The sequence below is a fragment of the Tachypleus tridentatus genome, chromosome 7 (assembly GCF_004210375.1).
Source record: "Tachypleus tridentatus isolate NWPU-2018 chromosome 7, ASM421037v1, whole genome shotgun sequence".
NCBI lineage: Eukaryota > Metazoa > Arthropoda > Merostomata > Xiphosura > Limulidae > Tachypleus > Tachypleus tridentatus.
Window position 1 is genome coordinate 17,189,828 of NC_134831.1, and position 26,951 is coordinate 17,216,778.

Sequence of the window (26,951 nt, forward strand, 5' to 3'; positions counted from 1 at the left end):
AATCAGAGATAGTGGAAAAAAACTTTATAACCACTGAAATAATATTTAAGGTAATAAAGTCAAGCTGAAGCTACGTCTAACCACTCATTAAGCTTAAGAAAAGGCATCAAATAATTTATCAAGTATAAAGTGCAATCTAATTATAAACCAGAAAATTTCTGCAATGAGTCACATTTTCAGTTACAATGTCATATCAAGAATGTAGGAAACATACGTGCATGTGTGCAAATAAAAATACCACAATGCATTACTCTCAGTAGACTAAATAAATTATCTAGCGAAGTGATAGTCTACTCTAAAACATTGCAAAAAGATTAATGATTTCAAACTGACACATATAAAGCTTTCCCTTAAATTAACAACCTTTACCTGAAGGCAACCCATTCCAAAGACCAAACACCCAATTATAAAAATAAAACTTAGTTGAAAATAACTTCTACCTGCCAAAATTTGCATCCTCTAATCTTGACATTATCAATAATGGAAACAAAAGATGAAACTGTAAACACTTTAATCAAAATCACTTTAAATTTTCTTTTTTCATTAGAAACTTTCAGAGATCTTAACGTATGCTCATGTGACAACCTTCCAAAGTATCATTCTAGTAGCCCTCTTCTGAACACTATCCAATTCAATGTCTTTTTTAGGGTAAGGAGTCCAAAATTAAACACACAACTCTAAATGTGGTCTAGTCAGTGACCTATATAATGACATTATAACATCTTTAAACCTGTAATCGAAAATTTAATAGATACAATTTGAAATTCTATTTGCTGTACCATTAGTAACAGTAGTTTACTTGGATGGCTTAAAATATTTGTAATAGGCTTAATGTCTTTCTCTTTGCTTCTGTTGGGAAACAAGTGGGAATGCTCTCTAAATTTGAACAGGTTTAACATCAATTGTTGGTTGTATTTAAATAAAATATTCTTTTAACTCATTGTAAAAAACAAAACTCAACTGGTACTGTGTGTGGCAATGTACTAAATTTTTATTTCATCAGTTTTAATCAAATACATTATTTGTTTCAAAACAAATAAATTACTCTTACGTTTTTTAACAAATGAATATGAAAGCAAACTATTCCTTTTTCAAGAGCAAAATATCAAATTTAAGATATGCTTAATCTAACCTAATCATGGATAAGAAAACCCTCAACTTTAAGACATAAAGTCACATTAATAAAAAACAACAACAAATTTTGTTTGATGAGAAACATTAGACCTGTTGTCAAAACAACTGTCTCAAGTAGTAAAGTGCAATTTTAATATTAAAATATTGAAAAACTGTTACCTGCAAAATGACTTGCAAATATACAAAAGTAGCCACATGTTAATTTTTTTTTAATGAAGCACATGATTCTTTATTTTTGTTTATGATCTAAAAACTAATCAAATACATATTTTAAATGCACTGAATTAAAATCATGTTTGAATTATTATTTTTGCTTAAAAAACGTTAATCCCTCTGGACTAATTTACTACATATGTTTTTCTCAATTTACAGACATTTCAGTTCACATATAGTTTCTCAAAATCAAGTTAATTGGCAGAAGTCTAATACTGAATACATTGCCTAAACCTACTTTGATAGCTTAACCTCTGCAATAAAAGCATAGGTTATTACAGTTTATACTTTCTTACCTAGATAACAGTAACATGCAACATGTTTTTCCATTTTAAGGAGGTAATGTTGAGTTGTAAATCAAGTTGGTTTGTTTGAAATTAAGCACAAAGCTACACAATGGGCCATCTGTGCTCTGTCTGCCACAGGTATCAAAACTCAGCCTCCAGAGAAATGAATCCATAAGCACACCACTATGCCACTGGGAGACAATAATGTTAGATGTACACAGAGCAAAATATTTCATTATTCTGGCCTACTCTTTAGGTGTATCACACACTAGAACAGGGGTTCCCAACCTTTTGGCACTCGCAACTTGAAAATGTAATTGATGAAATAAAAGTAATGTTATCCCAAGCTACTTCTAACAATGCTACGTGACTCCCCTGCCAAGGCTACGCGACCCACTGGTTGGGAACCCCTGCACTAGAATAAGCACCCTTATTTTCATATTTTTTTTGGATATTATATGCTTAATAAGGCAAATAATATTTTTACATGAGGTAGCTTGTTTAAAATTTAGAAGTGATTGCATAAATTTTTTTTTTAATTGAGATTTAAAGTAGTTTTAGTTAAAAGTTGAAAACTTATTTCAGAATGTGCAGGAAAACAGATTAAAAATCCAAGAAAAAATAACGACTTTCAATGAGTTAGAAACAAATGATTAAAGCATCACATGCAATGCTAGAGACATTTATAAAATGTTTTATCCTAAATGCACACAAAATTCAATGGGTTATCTGCATGCTCCTGTAAAAGGGAATCAAATCCTGAAATTTAGTACTTTAAATACATAACCTTATCACTGATCCATTGTAAGATTTGTAATACTGCAAGTGATTACTAACATAAAATTTAGAAACTCTGGAGCTAAAGAAAGTAGTTCAATATACATAACATTTTATAATGTTAACTTAGAGTTAATATCAGAATCGCATTACCATCCAAAAACAACATATGCAAGTGTATGAATAACATTTGAGACTGAGACTTGATGAAAAAAAAAAGAAAACCAAAAAGTTTAAAAATTATTTTTATGAATAGAGCAGTACAAAAAAAAAAAAAACATTTATATGTATTATTTTCCAGTGACCCACTGACAGATCTTATTCAAAAGCACCTTTGACTGTACTATTATAGATTATTATACATGTAAATAAAGAAAACCTTTTTCATAATCATGTGAAAGCATTCAAAGGAGTCCCTACAGTGACTTTTCACCTAATAAAATAAATATTGTTTTATGTAGTGACCAATAACCCTTCTAATTTTTTCAATCAATGTGAACTATGATTTTTCCCATGTGCACCGTTATCAAAACCAATGTGCAGATGTGTGTTACCAGATTTTTTTTTTTAAGGGGTTGGATATTGTTAGACCATTGACTCTACTGGATCATTAGGCTACATTGCAATGCTACTTAGTTGGTTATTTGAGCTTCAGGCCTATTGACTGCTAAGGTCATTAAGAGTGTCAACATGTTGAGGCTCTTCACCATTACTGATGACCAGTGGCTATGCAGCTTAGAGGGAATACTAATATAGGCATAGTTTTTTTTTTTTTTTTTTTTTATGAATATGTATAAAATTTAGTTTGTTTTATAAATATGTAAAAATATTTAGGGTATGTCATTTTTAATAAGAAATGAAAACACTAGCAAGACGACAGTTCTATAAATAACTATAATTATTTGTTTATTCAATTAATTAACATAATTCATTTTTCTTTCATACTTCAGAATGAAACTAACTTCAAGAGTAAATGCAATGCATGTCAAAATGATACATGTACTGAATATAAATAATACAAACACAGTTAACTTCAGTATATGTTTATTTCAGTGGTTTTGAGAAATTCACTTAAAAGTTCAAATTTCATTAATAACTACTTTCAAGAGACATTTGCTTCTAAAAGGTTATAAACATTTCAAAGTGTAGAAAATTTGTTTTAATGATAAAACTTGAGCCATGTACCTTACTTTTACTGCTACATTACTTTTTGGAGATTTTTCTGAAAATATATAAATATAATTATTGCAAGTATCTTCAATAAGAACATATTTTTTGTTTAGTTATACTTCAAAATATCTTCAACTGCATGGAGTGCTGCTCTGTGTAATAATTAACCTTCTTTTAACTGAACAATGAATGATTCTCACCCATAAATGCCATAAATTCCAATTACATTTGATTGTCTGACAAAATGCAGTTGAACAAAAATATTAATTTCATTTTTGACCCTGACTAATGTGTATTTTTTTTGTTTACTAGCTAAGATACTAAGCAGTCTATTTTTTACTTCCCAATAATTTACTAATCCTCCAGAAAACTGTGCTTTCCCTTAATTCTCTCTTATAGTAATAAACAAATAGAGTACAAAAAGAGAGAAATTCATGTGTATAAAAATGTAATTTCCTCCAAAGGTATTTCTTCACTAAACCTGTATAAAAATAATGACATAAACAGTAAGTTCATTAATTCTGTGGAACCTGGTTTAGTTTAATGGAAGTGGCATTACATTTTTCTCAAACAAATGGCTATAAAAATATTTTCAAAATCTAAAGTAAATACTCATTATATTAAAATGCACAGCTTTTCAGGACGCAAAAATAGATTTCCTCTTGGCAAAATTTTAGAAGACAAATTAACAATCAACAATAATTAAAACTGACCAAAACATGGATTTCTGCTCATGTTATTCCTAAATACTTCAAAGATGTTCCCCATAAAACATAATTATGGTAAGGCACTAAGTCTTAACTGTAACCAAATCTAAATATCAAAATCACAGGATCATTTAAACCCTATAGAATACACACTGGAAATTAAAAGCCCCCTTTTGATAGTTAATTAGAACTAACCAAAATATTACTTCAGTACCACCAAAAACCAGAAACGCGCTACATCGATACTTTAAATAACATTCAAATTTTTTTTTGCATTAGATGCAAACTCATCTTATTCTGCAAAAGTTCAGCAACAGTAATCGAGCTAAATTTAAACTGTGTACACACAATACAAAACAAAACTTCATTCAGTAACTACAAAAGTCTCCAGAAAAATGAATGGCCATTAATACTTTTAATCCCAGTCCTTCTTTAGTTCAAAGGTCCATTCCCACTTAAGATGTTCATTCTTATCATCGTCTGTGAACAGTGATTTAACAGTGTATTTGCCACGTGCTAACATTCCTGATGGCATTTCTTCTTGCTGGGTCATGAATGACTGTATATCTGGCTTTGGTGCATAACTGCCCACCATTTGAGTTATTTTCTCCACTGAAAAAAAGAAGAAATCTTCATTAATGTTGTGCTTATTATTCTAATTTCTTTCAAACTTCTGTAACATTTAATAAAGTATTGCAACCCATCAACTGAAAATGGTTTCCAACATATTACCTTATGAACGACTGAAGTTAACTTAAGAATTCAAAATATTCAAGACAATTTGTAGACAAGTAAATTTTGTAAAAGCCATTTTAAAGAACATCAAATATGTAAAAACTTGTATCTAGAAAGGTGTGTGTGTGTGTGTGTGTGTGTGTGTGTGTGTGTGTGTGTGTGTGTGTGTTGTAGCAAAGCCACATCGGGCTATCTGCTGAGCCCACCGAGGGGAATTGAACCCCTGATTTTAGTGTTGTAAATTCGTAGACTTACTGCTGTTCTAGCAGGAGGCATCAACAAAGATGGATAATGATGCTGTTATTTTATCTGTAAAAATGTCATGTTGAAAAAAATTGATTAAATACTAAAAGCTATCAAATAAAAGAAGATATAAATGCCTGAAATGCATTTAAATAATATTCATGTCTTAAGTCTAACCTTTAGAATGTTTTCATTCTCATATCAGTTTGAATAAAAACTGTCACTAAATTCAACTGTAAACAAAAAAACAACTAATTTTTAAAAGTTTATTTATATAGAAGCTTTTCACTAATTGCTTATTCCCAATATTTTATAGCTAACGTTGACCATACTTCATTATTTCATGCAATAATAAAATGTGCACAAGTAAATAATCTTCACAGCAAAATAAATAAATTGATTTATCATTGTAAAAACAATTTTTAAACATATCAGCATTCTATACATAATATTAAAATATTTCAAATGCAAAATAATATTGTATCCATTTTAACTTCTTTGCACATAATGTTTTTAAAAATATTAATATAACTACAAGTATAAGTTTTAAATTGTTTCAAGTAGTCTTTGTTTTAATTTTTTTGTTTCTTCTAAAACATGAAGTTACACAACTGGTTATATATGCTGTGTAACATGGTGAGTACTGAAACTCACCACTTTAGTGTTATAAAGCCTTAATATAATAGCTAAGCCACAGGAGGACAAACATTTTCAGACAGGAATTTAAACATTATCATCACTGGTACACAGATGTCATTAAAGATCTCACCTTGAATTCCGTGTCTCAGTATTTTCTGTATGTACTTCAGACCTGTCACAATTTCTCGCTGAATGAGAAATTCAATTCGAATTTTGTATTGTATTCCCTCCTTAATAATAAAAGTTTGATTTTGAAGATTGCTTGTGTCTCCTGATCAAAAGAAAATAACCAGACATTAAATCCACATTTAACTAAACTATTAGCACTCTCATTAAACATGTTTCATATGAATGTATATAAAATCATCCTTGAGACATCATTCATGGAAATGTCATGTGATGTGTCCACTTAATTAGCAAACAGAAGTGCATATCCCAAAAAGAGAGATGTGAATAGTTACATAATTTTATGAAAAATTGTTTAAACTGTGATAATTCTTATTGTTCTTGTTTATCCACCTTCTCACTCCACTGATAATTCACAAAATCACATAATGCAGTGGTAACAATTTTCATGCTTCATCGTTCAAGTGCACATAAATTCATTATCAAGTAAGAACTTGACCATAATTAAGGAATTACACTTATGTCAGTAACTATCAATTCCTCAACTGTTTTAACCTACACATACCTCTTAAATATAAAACAGGTTTAACAAAATATTTTTTCTAACAAATCACACAATAAATACATCACAGTACCATTCAATCTCAGACCCTCGTTGAAAGAATTATAAAGGTTACGCAGTTTTTTTTTAATTTTATCAAATTGTATGAACTTAGCTGCTTGAAGATAATGGCATCAAATAAGTCTAAGATTCTAATACAGTAATGATCAAGTGAATTTAAACATTTATAAACCAGAAAGAAAAAAATTTGCTTTGTGAAATCAAAGCTGGTGAAAACTACACAATCTTTACATAATTTGCAAGCAGTGCTAAGAGAAAAATGATTAAACTGAACAATAACTGATAGCCTTTGCCCACTTGGAAATATTAGAATGAATGACTGAGCAATTTATTTTAAAACTATCCTTAGCTTGACAATTAATTATGCTAGAGATAATTTAAAGAAACATTTACTTCTTACATTCATCCTGAAAACTGCATGAACAGATTAACCATACCACTACACAAAAGGAAAGAAATATTGTGAATAATTATAGAGGGACAAACCTGACAGATGTCCATGAGCAAACCATCTGCAACAGTTATGTAACACATGGCATTTCTGGGTTCAAGTTTATTCACTCCCAAAGCTGGTTATATGATATGATAGCAAATGTACACAACTACCTATCTAAAAATGTATGTATAAAAACGTGTGTGCATGTGTCTTTTGTCTGTGTCTTGGTCTTGAACTATAAATCTGAGTGTCACTGTTATCAGAATAAACTGGTTATTTATGTTGTGTTTATTGAAGCATTTGACTTTAATTTGCTGTACTCAATATACACATTAAATTTTTTTTTTAAATTCCTGATAAAATGCTCAACATAAATTAGTATGTGTTGAAATGTTATGTCTACATATTAACAAATTACACTGAATTTCTGTCTTGGGTTAGACAAAACTTATCCCTTTAAACTTCTATTATTTATACACGAGTTTAAAATTTCACAGGTAAAAACAGTTCCGAACAATGTTGAGGTGTTAATGAGAAGTTACGACTGAGGTGGTAAGCGATTTAATAATTGACAAATTAAAACAAATATTAGGAAAGTTCCATTAAAAATGAGTTCAAAAATAATCTCAACAAAAACTAAAGTAACAGTATCTGAAAAAGTTGGTAATGCAAAACATTTTTAGTTTTAAAAAGTAGATTTCACACTGGAAGGAGTCCATGGGAAAATACAGTTATTCACTTTATATGAAAATTAAAAAGGCACTAATACAAAGGTATCGGGCTACCAACAAAGGGAAATAACAGTAAAGCTTTAGTTCAAATTCTGTAAACAATTTTTTTCAGAGTTAGTAATGGTATTGTTGATTTATCTCCTTATAAAAATTTGGAGGTATCAACTGTATGTTTAACTTTATGCATCATGTTAAAATCTAACTAAACTACACTGCAGTGAGTTTATCCACTAATAAATTCCAAATATACTATTATAACTGACAATAAGTTAACAACTTTGTGAGAAATTAAGGCACCAAAAACTAAAGTGTTCCCCCCATTTGGTATTGTATAAAAACAGCTGTATGGCAGTGTTTGTAATTTTAAAAAAGTTGGTGAAATATAGTTGATAAATATTTGCAAGGCAAGAACCTAATTAAGCTGTAATAGAAAAACAACATTAAGCTAAAAATAGAGAGAAAAAAATCAAATTGTGAAAATTTTCAACAAGCAGAACAAATACTCCAACTTTTATTATTATTAATAACATATCAAACAAAGCAATTTTAGTTTGTGTTTTTACAATAAAACAACAAAAGCTTATTAATTAAATTTGAAAACACATTTATGACCACACCAACAAATGAGAAAATTTAAATAAATATGAGAAATATATTTTTCCTTATGGGATTAAGTATACAATATCTCAAATTAATTTTAGTGCCAAGCTTTGCTACATCATGAGATGCTCATGATCTTCAATCGAAAATATGAGTCACTGATCTTTTGAATCAATAATTAAGTACATCTTTACAGTAACTTAACTGTGTGTTTATCAAAACATGAGAAAAACACTCAAGTGTCTGTCTCTCACCTGAAAGATCAAGGATTAAGTCGGGTCTTCCCTCAACTACTAATGCAAGTTTCTTCACTAGAACCCTATTTGGATTATCAGGCTCTGTGATTAAAACAAAAAAGTTAAACATTTTGAAGAAAAATATACAAATATTTTTACAATAACAAGACCTGTTGGTCCATCTAGGTTATCCCATTTACAAACTTTAAAATACTCAAAGCCAGCCCTTAATCAAATTATTTATCAAGTCTTCCCTTGAATACTTAAATTAACCACATCCACAACATCTGAAAGCAACCCATTCCAAAGGCCAACCACAATATTAGGAAAACAAAACTATCTTAGCTGAACATGATTTCCACCCTGATAAAGCTTATATTTGAGTCCTTAAGTCCTACCATTCTCACTGTTAAGTATGAAAAACAATAAAAGGATGATGCATCAACATTGTTATGCCCCTTAATCTTAGTCATCACCTCAATCACATTCCCTCTTTTTACAAGAGGTTAACTTCACAGATCTTAACCTGTCCTTGTATGGCACCTCTTCAACACAGGTTTCTTCCTGATAGCCCTCCTCCAAATTGTATCCAAAAATTCAATGTTTTACTTAAGGCAAGGTACCCAACAATTATCACAATACTTCACATCTAGCATAACCAATGGCCTATACAATATTTTTATAACCTCTTTAGGCTTGCATTCAATATTTCTATAGATATAGCCTTATTTGTTCTGCCCATAACAACAATACAGTAGTTGGATCGAAAGTTTAAAAGACTGATTAATTACAACATAAAAGGTTTTATCTTTCATATTAGTTAAATCATCCAATTAAATATAGAAAGGTTCACTATACCTCAATGCTTTTATGATGAGTCAAGCATTAGATTTTAGAAAGAAATAATAATGGTCATTGCATTGTATTTAATAAGAAAAAATTCCTCACTAAATTGAATAACCTCTCATTAACCTCAAAAACATTCAATAATCTTGTACTTTTTCAACCTTCCTTTCAACAAATATATGATGTACACATATACAAATTCTAATTAATATAAAATACTGTTAAAACTTAATTTTACCTCACTTTTGCAAAAATGAAGTAATGAATATTGAGGAAATTAATACTTAATTTAAATATTAAAAATTAAATATTTTCAGCAGTGTTAAATGTTGACTATCACTATGCATGTATATTTTATTAAAAATGTAGCAAGTATTATGTTAAGACATTAAAAGAATTAAACACATATTGCACTGTGACAAATTACTAATAGAAAATACACCATGAATTCAATGATATTCAATTGACTTTTGACCACTTAACTTACAGCATACAATACTAAAATAGTTAAAACAATTAAAAATGAATAACCTAAAAAAGAAGAAAACCCTGAAAGTTATACATGTTCACAAGTATAGACCTATCTAAATAAAAGTGGATCCTTCACTAGAAAAAATAAGATCTGGAAATATACAGGACACATCATGGTAGTTGCAAACAAGATATACATCCTAAGTACAAACTTACATCCCATGAATGTTTTCATATTATAAAATGTTCAATACTAGTCCATAATATCTATATAAAAGTGTCCCATTATATAATGCTAGCCAAGTCCCTAAAGCCCTTGTTAGTCATGTTGTTAAGATAAAAAAAAATATGTTAGCTGTTCGTTGTTGTTTTTTCAAGTATAAAACGTAATTTTGGATACAGTACATTATTTACACAGCAAAGGGATGAAGAACCTTGTTTTCTTGTATAATATGTAGATCTTGCTTAAGAGCTTTACTTGCACATTGTACAAAAAAATGTAAGAACCGTTTGTTTTGAACTTTGTGCAATACTACAGAACATTATTATGATTAGAAGGAAGGCAGCTAGTCATCATCACCCACCACCAAATTTTGGCTACTCTTTTACCAACAATTAGTGGAAATGACTGTCATATTATAACACCCCATGGCTGAAAGGATGAGAATGTTTGAAGTGATGGGGATTCAAACCTGTGACCCTCAGATTAATAGTCTAGCTCCTTAACAACCTGGCCATGCTGGGCTAAGTTCACTGATGGTTTGTCATCATATTTTAGTTAATTTTATTTACTATTTCAAATATTTTAAGTTGGAATGTTTGACCTGTAATATAACTCAATTTTATCAACACTGTTAAGCTACACCTACAAACAAGTTACTATTTGCTGCAATTTTTATTCCATGTATATGTCAATTACAGATTTGAAAATTTCACTCAACAAAAAATTGGTTTTCCACTGAAACTCATGATGATGAGAAACCAACTTAGAGTAAAAATGTATCTCAAGACAGCTAGCATAGGTATTAAAACTTTTATTAAAACAGAGAACAAAGTTTCAACCTTCAGGTTAACCTGAAGATGACCTAAAAAGGTCGAAACGTTGTTCTCTACTTTATTTTAATAAAAGTCGTAATAGCCATATCACCCATCTTTAGATATATTTTTTCACTGAAACTTATGACTGAAGTATTAAACCAAGTATATTAAGGCATTACCAGCTGAAAAATATTAAAATATATCAGTACTTAACCCAAGACAACATCACATTTATTGTCTACTTTAAAAATATTTTCTATAGCACTGTAATGAAATACATATTTCAACTTAATAAAATTTTTGTAAATTATGAGGATAGAAACAGTGATATTATTACAGCACATTTCTGATATAACAAAATTTATTGGAAAATTATTCTTCAAAACATTAAAAAATTTTTAAAAAGGTAGTAAACTATGTTCACATTTGTAAGAATAATAATACACAACCTAAAATTATTGTTTCTTTTGTTGCCTCTCCTAGCAAAGCTTCCTTGTACTTCCTCAAACTTTCATCTCCTAAGTCAGTCTCTACTATTTCCTTCAACGACTTTTCTGGTGGAGGCTTATAGTTCACTTCTACGTCTTCATCTTCCTCAACTTCAGTTTTCAGTTCATCCTTGTCATCTGCCATTGTTTACTGAAAAACAAAAGAAACATGATTGTAAACATCAAAATCCTTTACATGTTTTAGTTAAAACACAGCAGTATGCATCTTAAAACAAACTTCTAAAACTCTGCTTTAAACACACTTATATACATGTATGGTAGGTCACCTAATCTTTATATTTATCAAGAGGTATTTATCACCTCATAAAATTTGTTTCTACAAATAAAAAACATTCAATTTATCAATAAGTAAACAGAAATACGTACAGTTATATCTGTTAATGATAGTGTGATAAGTTGAAGCACTGCATTCATATAACTCAAAATACAACAGAGAACCATGTTAGTCTGGAGCTAAAAAACTAATCACCAAAATTATACAATATCTAAATGCAACAAATAAGAAATGTTTCAGTAGAAAGGTCGATGTGTGATGATTTCAGAATAATTATTTTTGTAAATACATCTTCACACACACACACACAATAAATTAAGGTATAACAAGAATCAAAGGTGCACAATAAAATAACAGTAATATCTACAGTGTAACTTTATTAATATTTTTAAAATACACAGCAATCATCATACCAGGGTGTGGCATTCAACCTGAGAAATCAAATCTACTAATCCTGGTGTAGCATTCCAGTTGTTGCCCAATTATAATAAATACAGTAAAAACAAATATTCAAAAACTGTGTTTTTGCTTATTTTGAAGGTACATCTTTCAGAAATTACTCTGCTAGATCTCAGTTGTTACAATTCACAGTTCTTACTCTCTCCTTTATATTCCTAAAGATTACAAATTTGTTGTGTTATGAGAAATGCTATGCCTTTTAAAGCCCAGAATGAATTCAATTTTAGTAGAAATTATGATAAATTATCTTCAAATATAATAAAAAATTTAAATTTGTAATTAATAAAGATATAATATCACTACTTACAAGTTTTATTAATACATTACTTTTGATATGTTATTTCAATCAATGATAGACAACATGCAAGACTAACAACTGCATATCATTTGAACTTCAATACTGTTGCTAATATAGAATATTAAGCATATGTAATGGAAGTAGAAAATTATTTATGGAAATTTTGTAAAATATGCACAGAGTTAGTGTTTCACACAGTAAGCACAAACCCGTTAAGTCCAATCTCTTCACTTATGTATTTAGATATCTTATCACATAAAATAAATATTAATTCTATAATAGTGCCAAAATTCTTTTATTTTGTCAGTGTAACATCAGTTGGGGTTCAGAGATAGCTGATACATTGCAAGCCAGAATATTTGCAAAATTTACAGTGACTGAAAATTAAAGTTATTATTAAGCTCTAAAATAGAAAATTATTCTACATGCTTGAGGCTTCATTTTTTTTTCTGTTTTGATCAGCTCAAAATCACTATAAACTAATAAGAATACACAAGTTTCATGGCTACAAAAGTCTGAATAATTGAGCTATATAGACAGAATACTTTCTTAATATCTAAGTTTAAACACATTTCAAGATGTTGATCATTACAATTATCAGCTAATACACAAGACCTTAAAATATTTTGCAACGAACCAAACGATCATGATAATGCTGAATATACTTTATGAAATAGTTAATAGAATGATAATAGGTAACAAACAGGACTTCTAATTTATAGCAGATATTGGGTTAATTCATATTAGAAATCATGGTTTCTACAAGTAGAGGTTAAGGATTTTAGTATATCATATGAGGTACTTAATGTTCCTAATACTTGAAAAAGCTTGTCTTACTTGTGTCATTAGTGAAGACTACATTACAAACTTAGACGAGGAAACCTAATTTTGTATAATCAACTAAGATGTCTTAATAAAGCAATTAAGTTGTTATGCACAATAATACTCCACTTCCAGCACTCACTACTAAACTCTAAGTCACACTTAAAGCCAAGTGGTACTACTGAATAATAGCAGCCTTGTTCACACATTGTCTTAATAAAATTCATTATGATATCTCCACTCATGTTAAATGTGATGTTTTAACTCTTAACTGTGGCTGTACTAATAAATTAGATGATGTTAGACTGACTAAATACTTGTACAAATATGTCACTTCCTGTTAAAAGTAAACACATCATTAAATTATAGAAATCATTTACTCTTGTAAGAAAAAAAAAACTCATTTTGGCACGTTTTTGGATAGCAATGTTCTGATGAACCTGGTTATCTGTAGGAATAGTGTTGTACAGTGTTCACTTGTTTCTGGTTTGTTTTTTTTAACCTGTCCAGATTAATATTACTTTAGTTTCAACATTACAGTCATTTAATTTATTTAATTACCATTCAATACGAAAAATTTGAAACTATAACATAGTGATGTTGATATCACATCAGAATGATTATGGATCTCTTCTTTAGTCTCCACTTAATTGTGGATATAATTATAAGGAGAATTAATTATGTTTGAAAGTATAATTCAATTCTACCATGGAAACACTAAATAGTCATTTACAGTTCCATCAAATTATATATGTATATTCACTATACAAATTACAGTACATTAATATTTGTATTAAATATTTGTTATCATAAAAGAAATGGTTATGATAGTATCAACCTGCAAATGGAACTTGAAATATCAAAATGAGCTACTGTAGAAACTTTGCCAAATATAGTTAACAGCAAAAGTATCAAAGGAAAGTGGAAAAAAATAACCTAATTTTTGGCCTTTCACATTTTTATTGCTTTGTTTCTGACAAGAGTTTTCTTAGCAGTAAGCTAAAGTTTGGTTTATTCTGAATTTCTCGCAAAGCTACTCTAGGGCTATCTGCACTAGCCATCCCTAATTTAGCATTGCAAGACTAGAGTAAAAGCAGCTAGTCATCACCACTCACTAACTCTTAGGCTACTCTTTTACCAATCAATAGTAGGGTTGATCATCACATTATAATGCCCTTCATGGCTGAAAGGACGAGCATGCTTGGTGTGACGGGGACTCAAACCCATGACCCTCAGATTACGAGTCTTAAGATGCCTTAAGTTAAGTGCCTTAACCATCTGGCCATACTGAGCCAGTAAGCTGAAGAGAAGTAACTTACAAAGTAGCTAAAAGTTAAATAATTTACTGAATATTTTAAAACTTATATATCATTAAAATAAATTGCAACAATAAAAATCCATTAAATGATTAAAAAGGCTCAAAAATTTGCAGGCAAATGCATGTCTCCATCACAGAATCCTAACATAATCATTTCCAATATCAGAAAAACTAAGAACACAGAAGAAATTGTAAACTGTCTATATCTTTATTAGAGACCTGCATGAAGGTATCTTTGTACCAACTCCCAGGAATACTGGTCAAAATATAGCCAAATAAATTACATAAAATTTAAAAAAAAAATGTTTTTTTCTTTAAGTGAGTTCTGACCTCTGTAAAAAGATATAAAATAAGCAAATCCAACTTTTTTGCATGCCACTATCTTGAGTTCATGAAACTTTATACTTGTGCCATGGTTGCTATAAATATGATCACACAGGAGCCCAAAATGTACATTTTGAGGCTATTTGACCTTCAACCCCACAAAATCCTTTAAAAAGAAACTTAAATGATAAAGTATGGTTATACTGAACCAAGATACAGACCTACCAAGTTTTAAGTCAATCTGCAGAGAAATGAAGGAACAGTCAACTGAAGTGTTTAGAAAAAAGAAAAAAAAAAAAAACAAATAGAAAACAGTATGTCCCTCTACAGATAATATTTTAAATTAATACTGAAAAATGTTCTCATTAGCAATATTTAGTATGTAACCACAACTAGGTCAGACTAATATCTTGGTTTTAGAAGGTACTGACCTAAACTTTCTTCACTAAGAAGAAAAAAAAAATTGAATGTTCCACTAAGTAAAGAAAGACAGAAACATTATGATAAACAGATATTAAATAGCAGTATATAAAATATTTTTACAAAAAGATTCATACTTTTATAAAATATTTTGTAAACTGTAAAAAGATTACAACTGACTAGTTTTATGACTTCAGTGCATTTAATATACAAAGTATTTAGCCTTAGTAAACTTAGTGAAACAAGTTCTTACAAGATATAAACACACAAGTAGGACTGCACAATTTAATCAATTAATTATATACATCAATTGCATTGGTCAGTCATGTAAAACAATAAATCACAATTACAACTAAATTGATTAATCTAAGTTTGTGATTCTATTTTTTTTATTCTAACAATAAATTAATTTAAATTACTATTTAAACTGATTGCCACTAAAATAACCAACTGACCTAAATTAGGATTTCCAATTATTGTTATTTTTGTTTAATCAAAATATTGCTATTAAATTTGTTATGCAAAAAGCTGCATAATGAGCTGCGTTCAACTTCTTCATAGTCAAAAATTTTTTCTGCATGTTCATTCAACTAGATGGGAGTGGATTTCATAATTCAAGAGTCTGTGGTTCAATTCCAACTGCTATCAAACTTGCGCTTTTTTTATGGCAAAGCTGCTAAAGCTATCTGTCACTGCTGATTAAAGGAAAGCAATTAGCTAATTATATTCTATACCAACAGTTTCTTTCTGAACTGTTAACTAAAGGGGAGATAACTGTATGGCAGCACTATGCAAAAAGTGGTTTCAGGAACATTGTTATAACCAATTAATGAAGTATTTGATTAAGCAATTAAAAAATACTACTAACAATCTCCCACATCTACATGCAAGTAAGCTTAGTCATTTCAGTGGTTTGACAAACATTAACTAGCATAAAATACCCACACTGTTGCAGGAATTTAAGGTGCTCTCATAATTTACAAAGGCCTCATTGTACAAAACCTCTTCATTATCTTAACTACATCTATAGCTTTCTCAATGTACCAATTCTTTAATTTATGCGTATCCATTACCCAAACATAATTTAACACTTTTTAACAAATAGTTTTAGTTTAGCTTCTCAGATTCAATTTATTCCCATGTTGTTGTTTTTTTATTTGACTTCCTATTGTGCACCAAATTTTTCTGATTCACATTTTCCCTCCTCTTGATTGTTGCCGTTTTTCACTTTGCCAATTAAACTTTAAATTCTCATATTTATATTTTTCTTGCCACGTTCGTGTTGAAAAGAATTACTTGTCATAAAACCTTCATATATTGTTCATTCAATAATTGAGAACAAGAAAAAAAAAAACTTTCCTAAAGATCTTTGGGAGGAAGAATTAAAGGGCTTGAGAGCTATAGAGCAAAAAACGTTTTTTAGTAAAATAAAAAAAATAAATTATATTCACCATATAATACATGTGCAACATTTCAGGTCTTTTTGTTCTTTTATCTTGGAATTATGTGGGTCACAAACACATGCACCAGCTTTTATTATTGTATAAAAACATAATATCAAGGTGCAAACCTTCAATCCTCTTAGCATCTGTACAAAATTTCAGGTCTATAGATTATTTCCTCTTGGAGTAGTGGCTCTTATTATTATAGGTTAACAGCAGTTTTTGACCAAACAAGACATTCAATGGATAACAGAAATGACCAGTAAACAGTAAAACCATGATTATGCTTTGTAGAAACTATAAATCATTATGCAAGCAAATATTTCTGTTTGCTGTAACCAATGCTGACCTCATGAAACTGGGGCTTACAAAGAATTTTGTTGACATTTTGATTTGGGGAAATTTTTATTTTCACCAATTTCAACCAATGAACTGACTCATCTAACAAAAGTTGCCAACTTTCAAATCTTTTACTACTGTATCATGGTTAGAATATTTTTTCTCAGAACTTCCTGTAATCTGCAGTGACTTAGGAGGAAGTCACCTGATTACCTATCAACATCTCACTGCTGGTTAGTTAATAAACTAAAGGTTTTACAACATGGCTTATCTTATCCCCAGAACCTTTCACACTAAATTAATAAATATAAGAACTAGTTGTGACAAAACACAAGTTTGTTTAGTATATCTATTTCTGAAAAAATGTTCTCACAGATTGAAAATTAAGATAAACATTAATTCTGATTGGAAACTTTTCCATGAGGAGGAAAGCACTCATAGATTTACTTGGCATATAAAATGACACAGTAGAAGAAGCCATAAAAAACAAAAAACTGGCAACAATCAATTCAACTTCATTGATCAAGATTCATACCGACCAGCAAGTATGTGTTGTGAAAGAAATAGAAATTTCTGTAAATATTTTCATAGAATAAGCACTGAACATAACTACATTCATCATTTAACATGTTATGTTTAAGGTAATAATTTACCAATAAATATAAATAGTTGTACTAATGTGTGTGTGTGTGTGTGTGTGATACTTTAATTAGGCAAGTTCATGATGGCTTATTGTGGTTCACATTCTTATTAATAAAATATAATTATAAATTCAAAGATAAAGCTTTGAAAATTTGCAGACATTAATACAACCTAACAGCAAATTAAATACAACTATTTTAAACAGTAAAAAGCAGTAATAATAACAATAATAATAATAATAATAATGTTTCAGTTTTGTTTTTTTTCAAAGAGAACAAGATAATTTCTATAAATAGAATTCAGAAATGTTAACGTTTTACTAAAGATAAACACTCAGATGAAATACTGATAAAGATAAACACTCAGATGAAATACTGATAAAGATAAACACTCAGATGAAATACTGATAAAGATAAACACTCAGATGAAATACTGATAAAGATAAACACTCAGATGAAATACTGATAAAGATAAACACTCAGATGAAATACTGAAATACAATCATACCAAAATTTTTAAATTATCATTACACAAATGCTTCTCTTTCATAAAAGTCCCATTTCCATACATTAAGATATATTATTCTTTCTTGTCCATAGAAGGGAAGTGGGCAAAACAATAAGACATATAAATGAGGCCAAATTTAAAATTAATGGCCAGCACCAGCTTTAGTAGCAACATTGCAAAGTTGCAACCCCTCTCCACTCGTTCCTGACCCGATTCTCCACTTTCAAACTAGTTTTCCACATTCTAACATACTACAATTTAAATTGGTGTATGCAGGTTCTAAACATACTACTTCAGGCTTATTTTAGGGTAAATTTACTCTTCCATTTATAGTAAACCAAGTAAATATTCAAGAAATCTATTTCAATTATTTTCATTTAAAGTTTTACTGAAAAAAACAAACTTGTGAATGTGAAATGATCCAACTGATCTATTGCCACTTTCTTTACTCTTATATTACCAAAGCATGCTTACAAATTAATGTCAAAGGAACACTATTTCAGAAATTTTAACCTACAGCTAAAGAACAGACTTCATAATAAGTATGTAAATTCTTTGGTCTAATTTTTTTTTTTTTTTTTTTTTTTTTTAAATATACATCAAGTAACATACCGAGTAATGTATGAAATGTTAAAATTCTATCTTCTGAAATCTAATACTCCTAATATTAAAGCTTTTATTTCCTGCCTTTTATTTTGCCACTCAGACAACCCATACAATAACTCTAAACCTCTTATTATAGTAGTTTTTCACATGACTGTATAAGTTAGGAAACCCTATGAAAGCCTGTGTATTTTTGTAACATTTTTGGATATACAGATATTTAATCTCAATTTTAACAATACTGAGAGATTATAGGAATATAACTAAACAATTAAAACTGAAGAAAAGACTTTTCAAGAACTTCTGTACATGTAATTCTACAAAAATGCATATTCTAACTGAGAAAAAAGTTAGGACACCCTACCCCTAATAGCTAGTGTTACCCCCTTTGACTGAAATAACTACAGTGAGACACTTCTTGTAGCCATCTACCAGTCTCTGGCATCGGTCTGAAGAATGTTTGCCCCACTCCTCAATGCAGAATTATTTCAGCTGCTAGATGTTTGAGGGGTTTCTTGCATGTACAGCCCGTTTCAAGTCACCCCACAGCATCTCAATGGGATTAAGATCTGGGCTTTGACTCAGCCATTCCAGGACTCTCCATTTCTTAGTTTTCAGCCAGTCCTTGGTGGATTTACTGGTATGTTTTGGGTCATTGTCATGTTGCAGGGTCCAGCTCCGCTTCAGCTTTAATTTTCTTACAGATGGTCTCACATGTTCCTCAAGCACCCGCTAATACACAGTAGAATTCATGGTGGATTCCATGATTGTGAGCTGTCCAGGTCCTGCTGCAGCAAAGCAGCCCCAAACCATGACACTTCCACCTCCATGCTTCACAGTTGGTATGAGGTTCTTTTCCTGAAATGCTGTATTTGGTTTACGCGAAACATGTCCTCTGTCCTGGTGTCCAAATAATTCAATTTTGGACTCATCTGTCCAAAGAACATTATTCCAGAAGTCCTGATCTTTGTCTATATTCTCTCTGGCTAACTTCAGTCTGGCCTTGATGTTTCTCTTAGAGAGCAAAGGTTTCCTCCTTGCACACCTCCCATGCAAGTTAAACTTGTGCAGTCTCTTTCTGATTGTAGAGGCATGCACTTTCAAATCAACAATAGCCAGAGCCTGCTGTAGGTCCCGTGATGACTTGTTAGGGTGTTTGGAGACCTCTTTTTGCATCTTGCGGTGTGCTCTCGAGATGAACTAGCTTGGACGACCAGACCTAGGCATGTTGGAAGTTGTTTTGAAAGCCCTCCACTTGTTGACCATTTTCTGGACAGTGGAATGGCTGATTTCAAAATCTTTTGAGATCTTTTTAAATCCCTTACCAGACTAAGCTGCTACAATTTTCTTTCTGAAGGCCTCAGACAGCTCTTCTGCTCTCACCATGGTGCTCACTCTCACTTCCACAGTCAGGAGCACACCAAACTAAATGTCAGGTTTAAATAGGGCAAGCCTCATTCAAAATGCTGAGTAACAATCTTCTAATCATGTGCACCTGGTGCAATACACCTGTGTGTTTGTTGAGCCATTTTAAGTGGGAATAAATGTGGGGGTGTCCTAACTTTTTCCTCAGTTAGAATATGCACTTTTGTAGAATTACATTTACAGAAGATCTTGAAAAGTCTTTTCTTCAGTTTTAATTGTTTAATTACATTCCTATAATCTCTCAGTATTGTTGAAATTGAGATTAAATATCTATATATCCAAAAATCTTACAAAAATACACAGGCTTTCATAGGGTGTCTTAACCTTTTCACATGACTGTATATTACACCACTACACATTTCATTTAAATACCAAAATGTTCCTGTAAAATCAAAACAAAGAACTAAAAAGTAAATTGATACAATAGACAATGCACTGAATGGTTCCATCTAAATTTACATACAAACTACATTTACAGAAAAACATCTAAAACTGAAATAATTTTCAGTTTTTTAGTCTGAATATTTTAATCAAATTTTAGTTAAGAAAATTTCCATGAATTTTTTAAAATATATTCTATTATGTGAAAGCCATAAATAACAGTTACAACAGCTGATTCTGTAAAGACAATATTTATCAGGTCTCACAAAGTCAAGATGAAAACTTAAAAGGGCATATTTTCATGTACAAGTAGTTCTAAAATGAATACTCTCAATTCCAAAGGCTTCACCTGACCAAGTAAAACATTTTAATGAATGGATAAAGATACTCAGTGTACTCGTACACAACATGAAAAACCACATATTAAAAAGAATATTCTGTCCCTTGAAGCTAGCTGTCAACTCCAGCACCTCCAAGTTGCAAATTAAACTAACAGCACACATCCCATCATTAAAACTAATTCACAACTCAACAACTAAGTTTAACAAACACAAAACTGTTTTAAGCTAACCACATTAATCTAATAATTATCTTCAACTTTTTTATTAAACAATTAAAAGAACATCAGTTGGTGTTAATAATACTATCATCAATCAAACATCTAACAAAGAATCAATACTCCAAGAGTTTTATTTTTTAATTTTCTGAAAATACCAAAAGTTAATGAATCATAATTTAAAAAAAGTCTTTTTTGTCATTATTGTGTTGTATAAGCCTGAATTATGTTAAACTTTACTTCTTTAGTAATAAGTCCAAATGTTTGAAGTTAAATCAGTATTATCATTGTTATTCATAATGTCATTGTTGTTATACTAAAACATTTGGGGGGGGGGGTTCTGTTCAATGAATAAAAAACAAATTATAAAAAGAAACATTGATACAAGATTGTTTTTATCACAAAATTGTTTTCTACTATCATTATCACAATCATAAAAGGTGACCAATAATTTAGAAGATAATTAAAAATGGTTTGCAATTGTGACAATATATAATTACACAAAAAAGCCTCAAAATTTTTAAGCTTATTAAACCTTATAAAATGTGAGAACTAGTAATTGAATATTTGCAAGAATCAACTATAAGAATTAATCCAAACATTTAAGTATTGTCTTTGTTGCATATCTAGAGATTTTTTTAGCAAAACTTAGATCAACAAGTAATGATCAAAAGGCATTTTTTCATTAATATAAACAATTACAAAAAGTCAAGTCATTTTTAAAATTAAAAATTATACACTTTATCAATATAAACAGACATTCTAGTTCTAAACTTAAAAAGTTGTTATTGTTATATAAATTAAACTAGACAATTAATTAACCAGCCAAAACTGTATTTATAAGATGAATAAATTAAGTATTTCTATCTAAATGAAATTATAAACTCTTATGCTTCCTTCAACTTTGTTTTTAGTCTTTTTTTCTGGTTCGAGTTACATAACAAAAAAGTAATATACATAATCCACTCAAAATTAGTGAAATATTTTAAGTCTGTGTGTGTTGACAAATTAATGAATTAGTGACAGATTATGAAGTGTGGTTTGCAGCAAATGAAAAACAAAACCAATTTGACACTAACCAAATGGATATGTTTAAATGTCAAACTGATGAAACATGTTTTAGATTCTTTTCAACCTTTGGAAAGTGCTACAAAAAATGATGTCAAGTCATTGGCCTTGAAGGACAACTTGATCCAAACAGCTTTCAGCATGCCATATTAAAAAAATAAATGGAATGCTCTGACCAACAAGTGGCAGCCTGATTTCTTTAGAAAAACATAAGCATCAGAGGTTAAAATATGATTATATTCTACTAAAGGATTTTTGCAAATGAATCAGCTACAACCAAACCACAGGAATATCTTCCTGTGACAGAAATGAAACAAAATTATAAAGCAAAATTTAAGCCAGTGTTTGTAATGACGAAACTGACTGAAAGAAAAACAGTTTCTCATAAATTATTCTATTTTGGCTATGAGGAAGCAAAGAGTTTCATATGTTTAATATAACAGCAAAGAAACAAATAGCAATAAGTCAGACTATGAGGACAGCAATTTCAATTCCTGTTGAGTAGAAAACAAATTTTGGTAGAAATACCACCTAATTTTATCTGTGGATCAAAGTAAATTTATCATCTACACTGGAGTTAAAATTGTGAGAAATCATTATATGAAAAAAAAATGTAAATCATGACAAATTAGAAAATAGATGAGAACAAAAGAAGAAAAAAATGTGGAAAACTTGAAATATACCAGAATTATTTCTAGATTTATTGAGGTGGCCAGAAATGATGCTAAATAATAAAGCTGGTGAAATATTTTAAACCTTTATGTGTTGACACATAATTATGTAATTATACCAGTCATAATGGATTAGCTACAACCAAACCACAAGAATATCTTCATATGGTAGAGTAATGAGACAAAACTGTAAAGCAAAACTTATATATTTCAAGTTTTATTTGTGGAAGACTTGAAATATACAAAGATTATTTTTGAATTTACTTAAATGATCAGAGAAGATACTGAAACTATGAACAGCTGATTAAATGTCTCAGTATGTAGAGAAAGAAAAGGAATTTGATGGAAGTAGATCAACAGCCAGAAAAAATGGAATTGAAACAAGTTTTACGAAAGTTTATCTGAAAAAACAATATTTTACACACTGTGCCAATCACTAACTGATAGTTGTGATATGATGCAATGTCGTAAAAGACAAAATTTTTTCCAGAAATGTTTCCACAGGTGCAAGTCACAAAGCAATTGTCCACAGCACTTAAATCAACAGTTACAACAGAAGATTTATTTGATGAAAAATAATAAAATCCATGGGTGAAGAACTATGGGTGACAGACTATACCAGGTCTGAACACAACTTGTTGGTTGTGCAGTTAACAGTTATACTGTAACACCAGCAGAGCAATTGAGCATTCATTACAAGAAATAAATGCTGCACCAAAAACTGGGTGGACCTCAACATATACAACTTCTTCAACTCATTCTTTCATTCAGTTCAGCACTACATTGGTGTTGCTGTTATTTGTTCTCCTGTGCTATGATTTATTTACCTACTGTAATTAGTTACTAAATCTAGGAAGATCAATTTGATAAAAAATAAAACTGATGCTCAAAAAGTGAAAGACAATTTGACAACTTTTCCAAGCACATGTAATAACTGGTAAAAGAATTCATATGATAGAAGCCAAGTTGAGAATTCCAATAAGATAGACACCCATACATTAAATGCCCCTATTAACAGCAATGAGACTTTTTATTAACTTAATTTCTGTAATTTTTTCTCAATCATATTATGACTCACTAATCTCCTACTGACAATGCTACAAATGTCAATATTTTTGGAATGTCTGGCACTCTGCATCAGTTATATAATGGCAAAACAGATATCACTAGATATTATAAACAAAATATACCATTTACTACACATTTTGAATACAATATTTACAAATTTTTTAAACAAACCCGTTTTTTTCCCCATTATGAAATAATACTATATTTCTGTAGCTGTAACTAATGCTAACTGTACATAAAATAAATACTTTTAACAAAGACTAGGTTTCAGGAGTCAATCAGCACATTTTGTAATACATTATTACACATTTGTGAACTTTTTCTACACTACCATCAATACAGTTTCTAAATATCTATGCAACTAGAAATATTTATATTAACATAATGTACTGTATGTGGTCATACAGATATTTTGGATGAAAACCAAATATCATGGAGGTTTATGTCAACACATTCTACTGGAAATAACATGGACACGTGATGCAGAATAAAAACCTTCCATTTCCATTATACCAAATCTATTGTTCATACAGTCATTTAGTTCATATTCATACAAGTGCAACTTAAGAACTCCTAAAAGACTGAAAACATTGGTCGTGATAAGCATAACATATAAAAGTCTCAATGCATTGATCCCAGTTTAAAACCATTAAGATAAAAAAGTTGAATCAACAACACTGTTGAACTTAAAACTTGTAACAAATGATGCTGGTAATGGTAGCAGAATATACTTCCATACCATGTAATTCATACTACCTTGTTAAAAGTTGAAGGAACGATGTTCATATATAGTTAGGATACTTCATTTTGAGATCCAATAATAATTGTAGTCTAGTCTGTACCTACTGCGCTGGGTACTTGTGTTTTCTTTTAACTTCCCAAAAGTGAAGCCAAATAAAATCGATTATTAGTTTGAACAACGTATTTTCACTAATATAATTTATAAGATTACTATTTCTAATGATGGTTATTGTTTCTATAAAGTTTTAAATATTTCTGCCTCACTAAATTTTCCTAAAAACTTTTTTTTGTGTGCGACTGACTACGATATTGTTCTTACAATTACATCGATTTTCGAGTACTTAATAATAGTTATAATAAATCACAAAACGCTAAAATGTTAGTTTTGTTTTTTACTATTAATATGATTCAATTTATTGCTTCTAATATACTATGGCTAACTAAACTAAAAGTAGATATAAACTCAATACTGGATATCAACATACTCAAAAGTACAGGAATGTAATACTATTAGCAGTACCTGTAGCACGTTACCGCTACCAGTAATACTATATAAATTAAACTGGTTGGAATCATACTATGTATACATTATTACAAACTTCCAACAGTCTTTTACACAAAACTATACAAAATTAAATCTATAAATTATTACAACATGCAAGTCATACTTGTTATTTATACTGAAGTTATCGAATTACTTCGCCAAATCCGCTGACAGTCCCCACTCCCACACTTATTATAAACCGCCACTAACCCTCAGTACTTTGAATTTCCGGCAAAGTACATTCTAACATATTTTATAGCAAATAGTGCATTAAATACACGCAAAAACAAGCATTTTGTGATATGTTTAGCTAAAAGCGTTGCAAAAAATTAATTTTAAACGTAACATTAATGTTTATTTTTGAAACTTTTGAGTATAATGTGTAAGTGCATTATTTTGTTGAAGCGGAAGTAGTGTTTTAAGTAATATTCATGGGTAATCGTTCTATCTCTTCTCTATTTTAAGTATAATTAATATATGGATTAAACACATCCATGATTTTGGAGTTCTTAAATTATACGTGAATTTAATTGAAACATATTAAGCATAAACAGAAGAATGACTAAGCAACAACCTGGAGGATATTAACTAACAAATAAATGACTTCCAAGACGAAATTTGTGGTCCAAGTAGATTGTTTGTTACATAATGAACTATCCCTATAATCCGAGGGTACCCGGTTCGAATCCCCATTACACCAAACATTTTCGCCTATTGAGCGGTGGGGGCGTTATAATGTGTACGGTCAATTACACAATTCGTTGGTAAAACAGTAACCCAACAGTTTGGAATGGGTGGTGATGACTAGCTGCCTTCCCTCTAGTCTTACACTGCTAAATTTGGGACGGCTAGCGCTGACAGCCCTCGTGTATCTTTGCGCAAAATTCAAAACAAAGCAAACCCTGTTTTGCCGACCTCGACTATCGAAATGCGATTTTAAACATTATAAATCCTCAGACTCACTACCGAGCCGCTGAGAAGGGAAGAGAAATTTACAAAAGGGAATATTTCTCTAAATATTTCAAACAACAAGTAAAACTGTGTTCTAAAAACTCAATTCAAATGGTAAATTTTGATTTAATCTTGTAAGGTACGTTTTCAATGTTTTAATTTAGACTTTTGTTATAAAAAGATAGTCATTATGATAACTTTAATATTAAGAAACTTTGTGATAGCTAAGAATCAAAAAAGTTCGTTTAATATGTAGAAACAATGATACGATATCATTTTCAATAATCTGTAATGCCTAAGGCTGTGAAATTAAATCAGTGTGAATGAAGTATATATTGAGTAATTAGAGTATTGAGTACTAAAAGAGTATTGAATGAAATTCATGAAAGCTAAAAGCAATGTTTGTGTAATATGTAAACACAAATGTATGACATAAGTAGGTGATCTATAATGATTGAATCAATTCAGTTGGGCCCGGCATGGCCAAGCGTGATAAGGCGTGCGACTCGTAATCTGAGGGTCGCGGGTTCGAATCCCCATCGCGCCAAACATGCTCGCCCTTTCAGCCGTGGGAGCGT

General features: G+C 30.1%; 1 protein-coding gene across 3 annotated transcripts; it reads right to left on the reverse strand.

Annotated features, from left to right (window-relative positions):
* Positions 1–969: 969 nt before the first annotated feature.
* LOC143255209 (rho GDP-dissociation inhibitor 2-like) lies at positions 970–25,697 on the reverse strand. Of its 3 annotated transcripts, none has more exons than XM_076510507.1 (5): positions 25,547–25,697; positions 11,461–11,650; positions 8,675–8,758; positions 6,036–6,176; positions 970–4,900 (listed from the first exon to the last, which is right to left on the reverse strand). In XM_076510507.1, the coding sequence occupies exons 2-5, from the start codon at positions 11,642–11,644 to the stop codon at positions 4,704–4,706; spliced, it is 606 nt and encodes a 201-aa protein (XP_076366622.1). In that variant the 5' UTR covers positions 11,645–11,650; positions 25,547–25,697; the 3' UTR covers positions 970–4,703. The 3 variants fall into 3 exon arrangements, with proteins under 3 accessions (XP_076366622.1, XP_076366623.1, XP_076366624.1); XM_076510508.1 differs by having other exon boundaries at positions 25,399–25,551; XM_076510509.1 differs by lacking the exon at positions 25,547–25,697 and adding an exon at positions 25,364–25,506.
* Between the last annotated feature and the right edge of the window lie 1,254 nt (positions 25,698–26,951).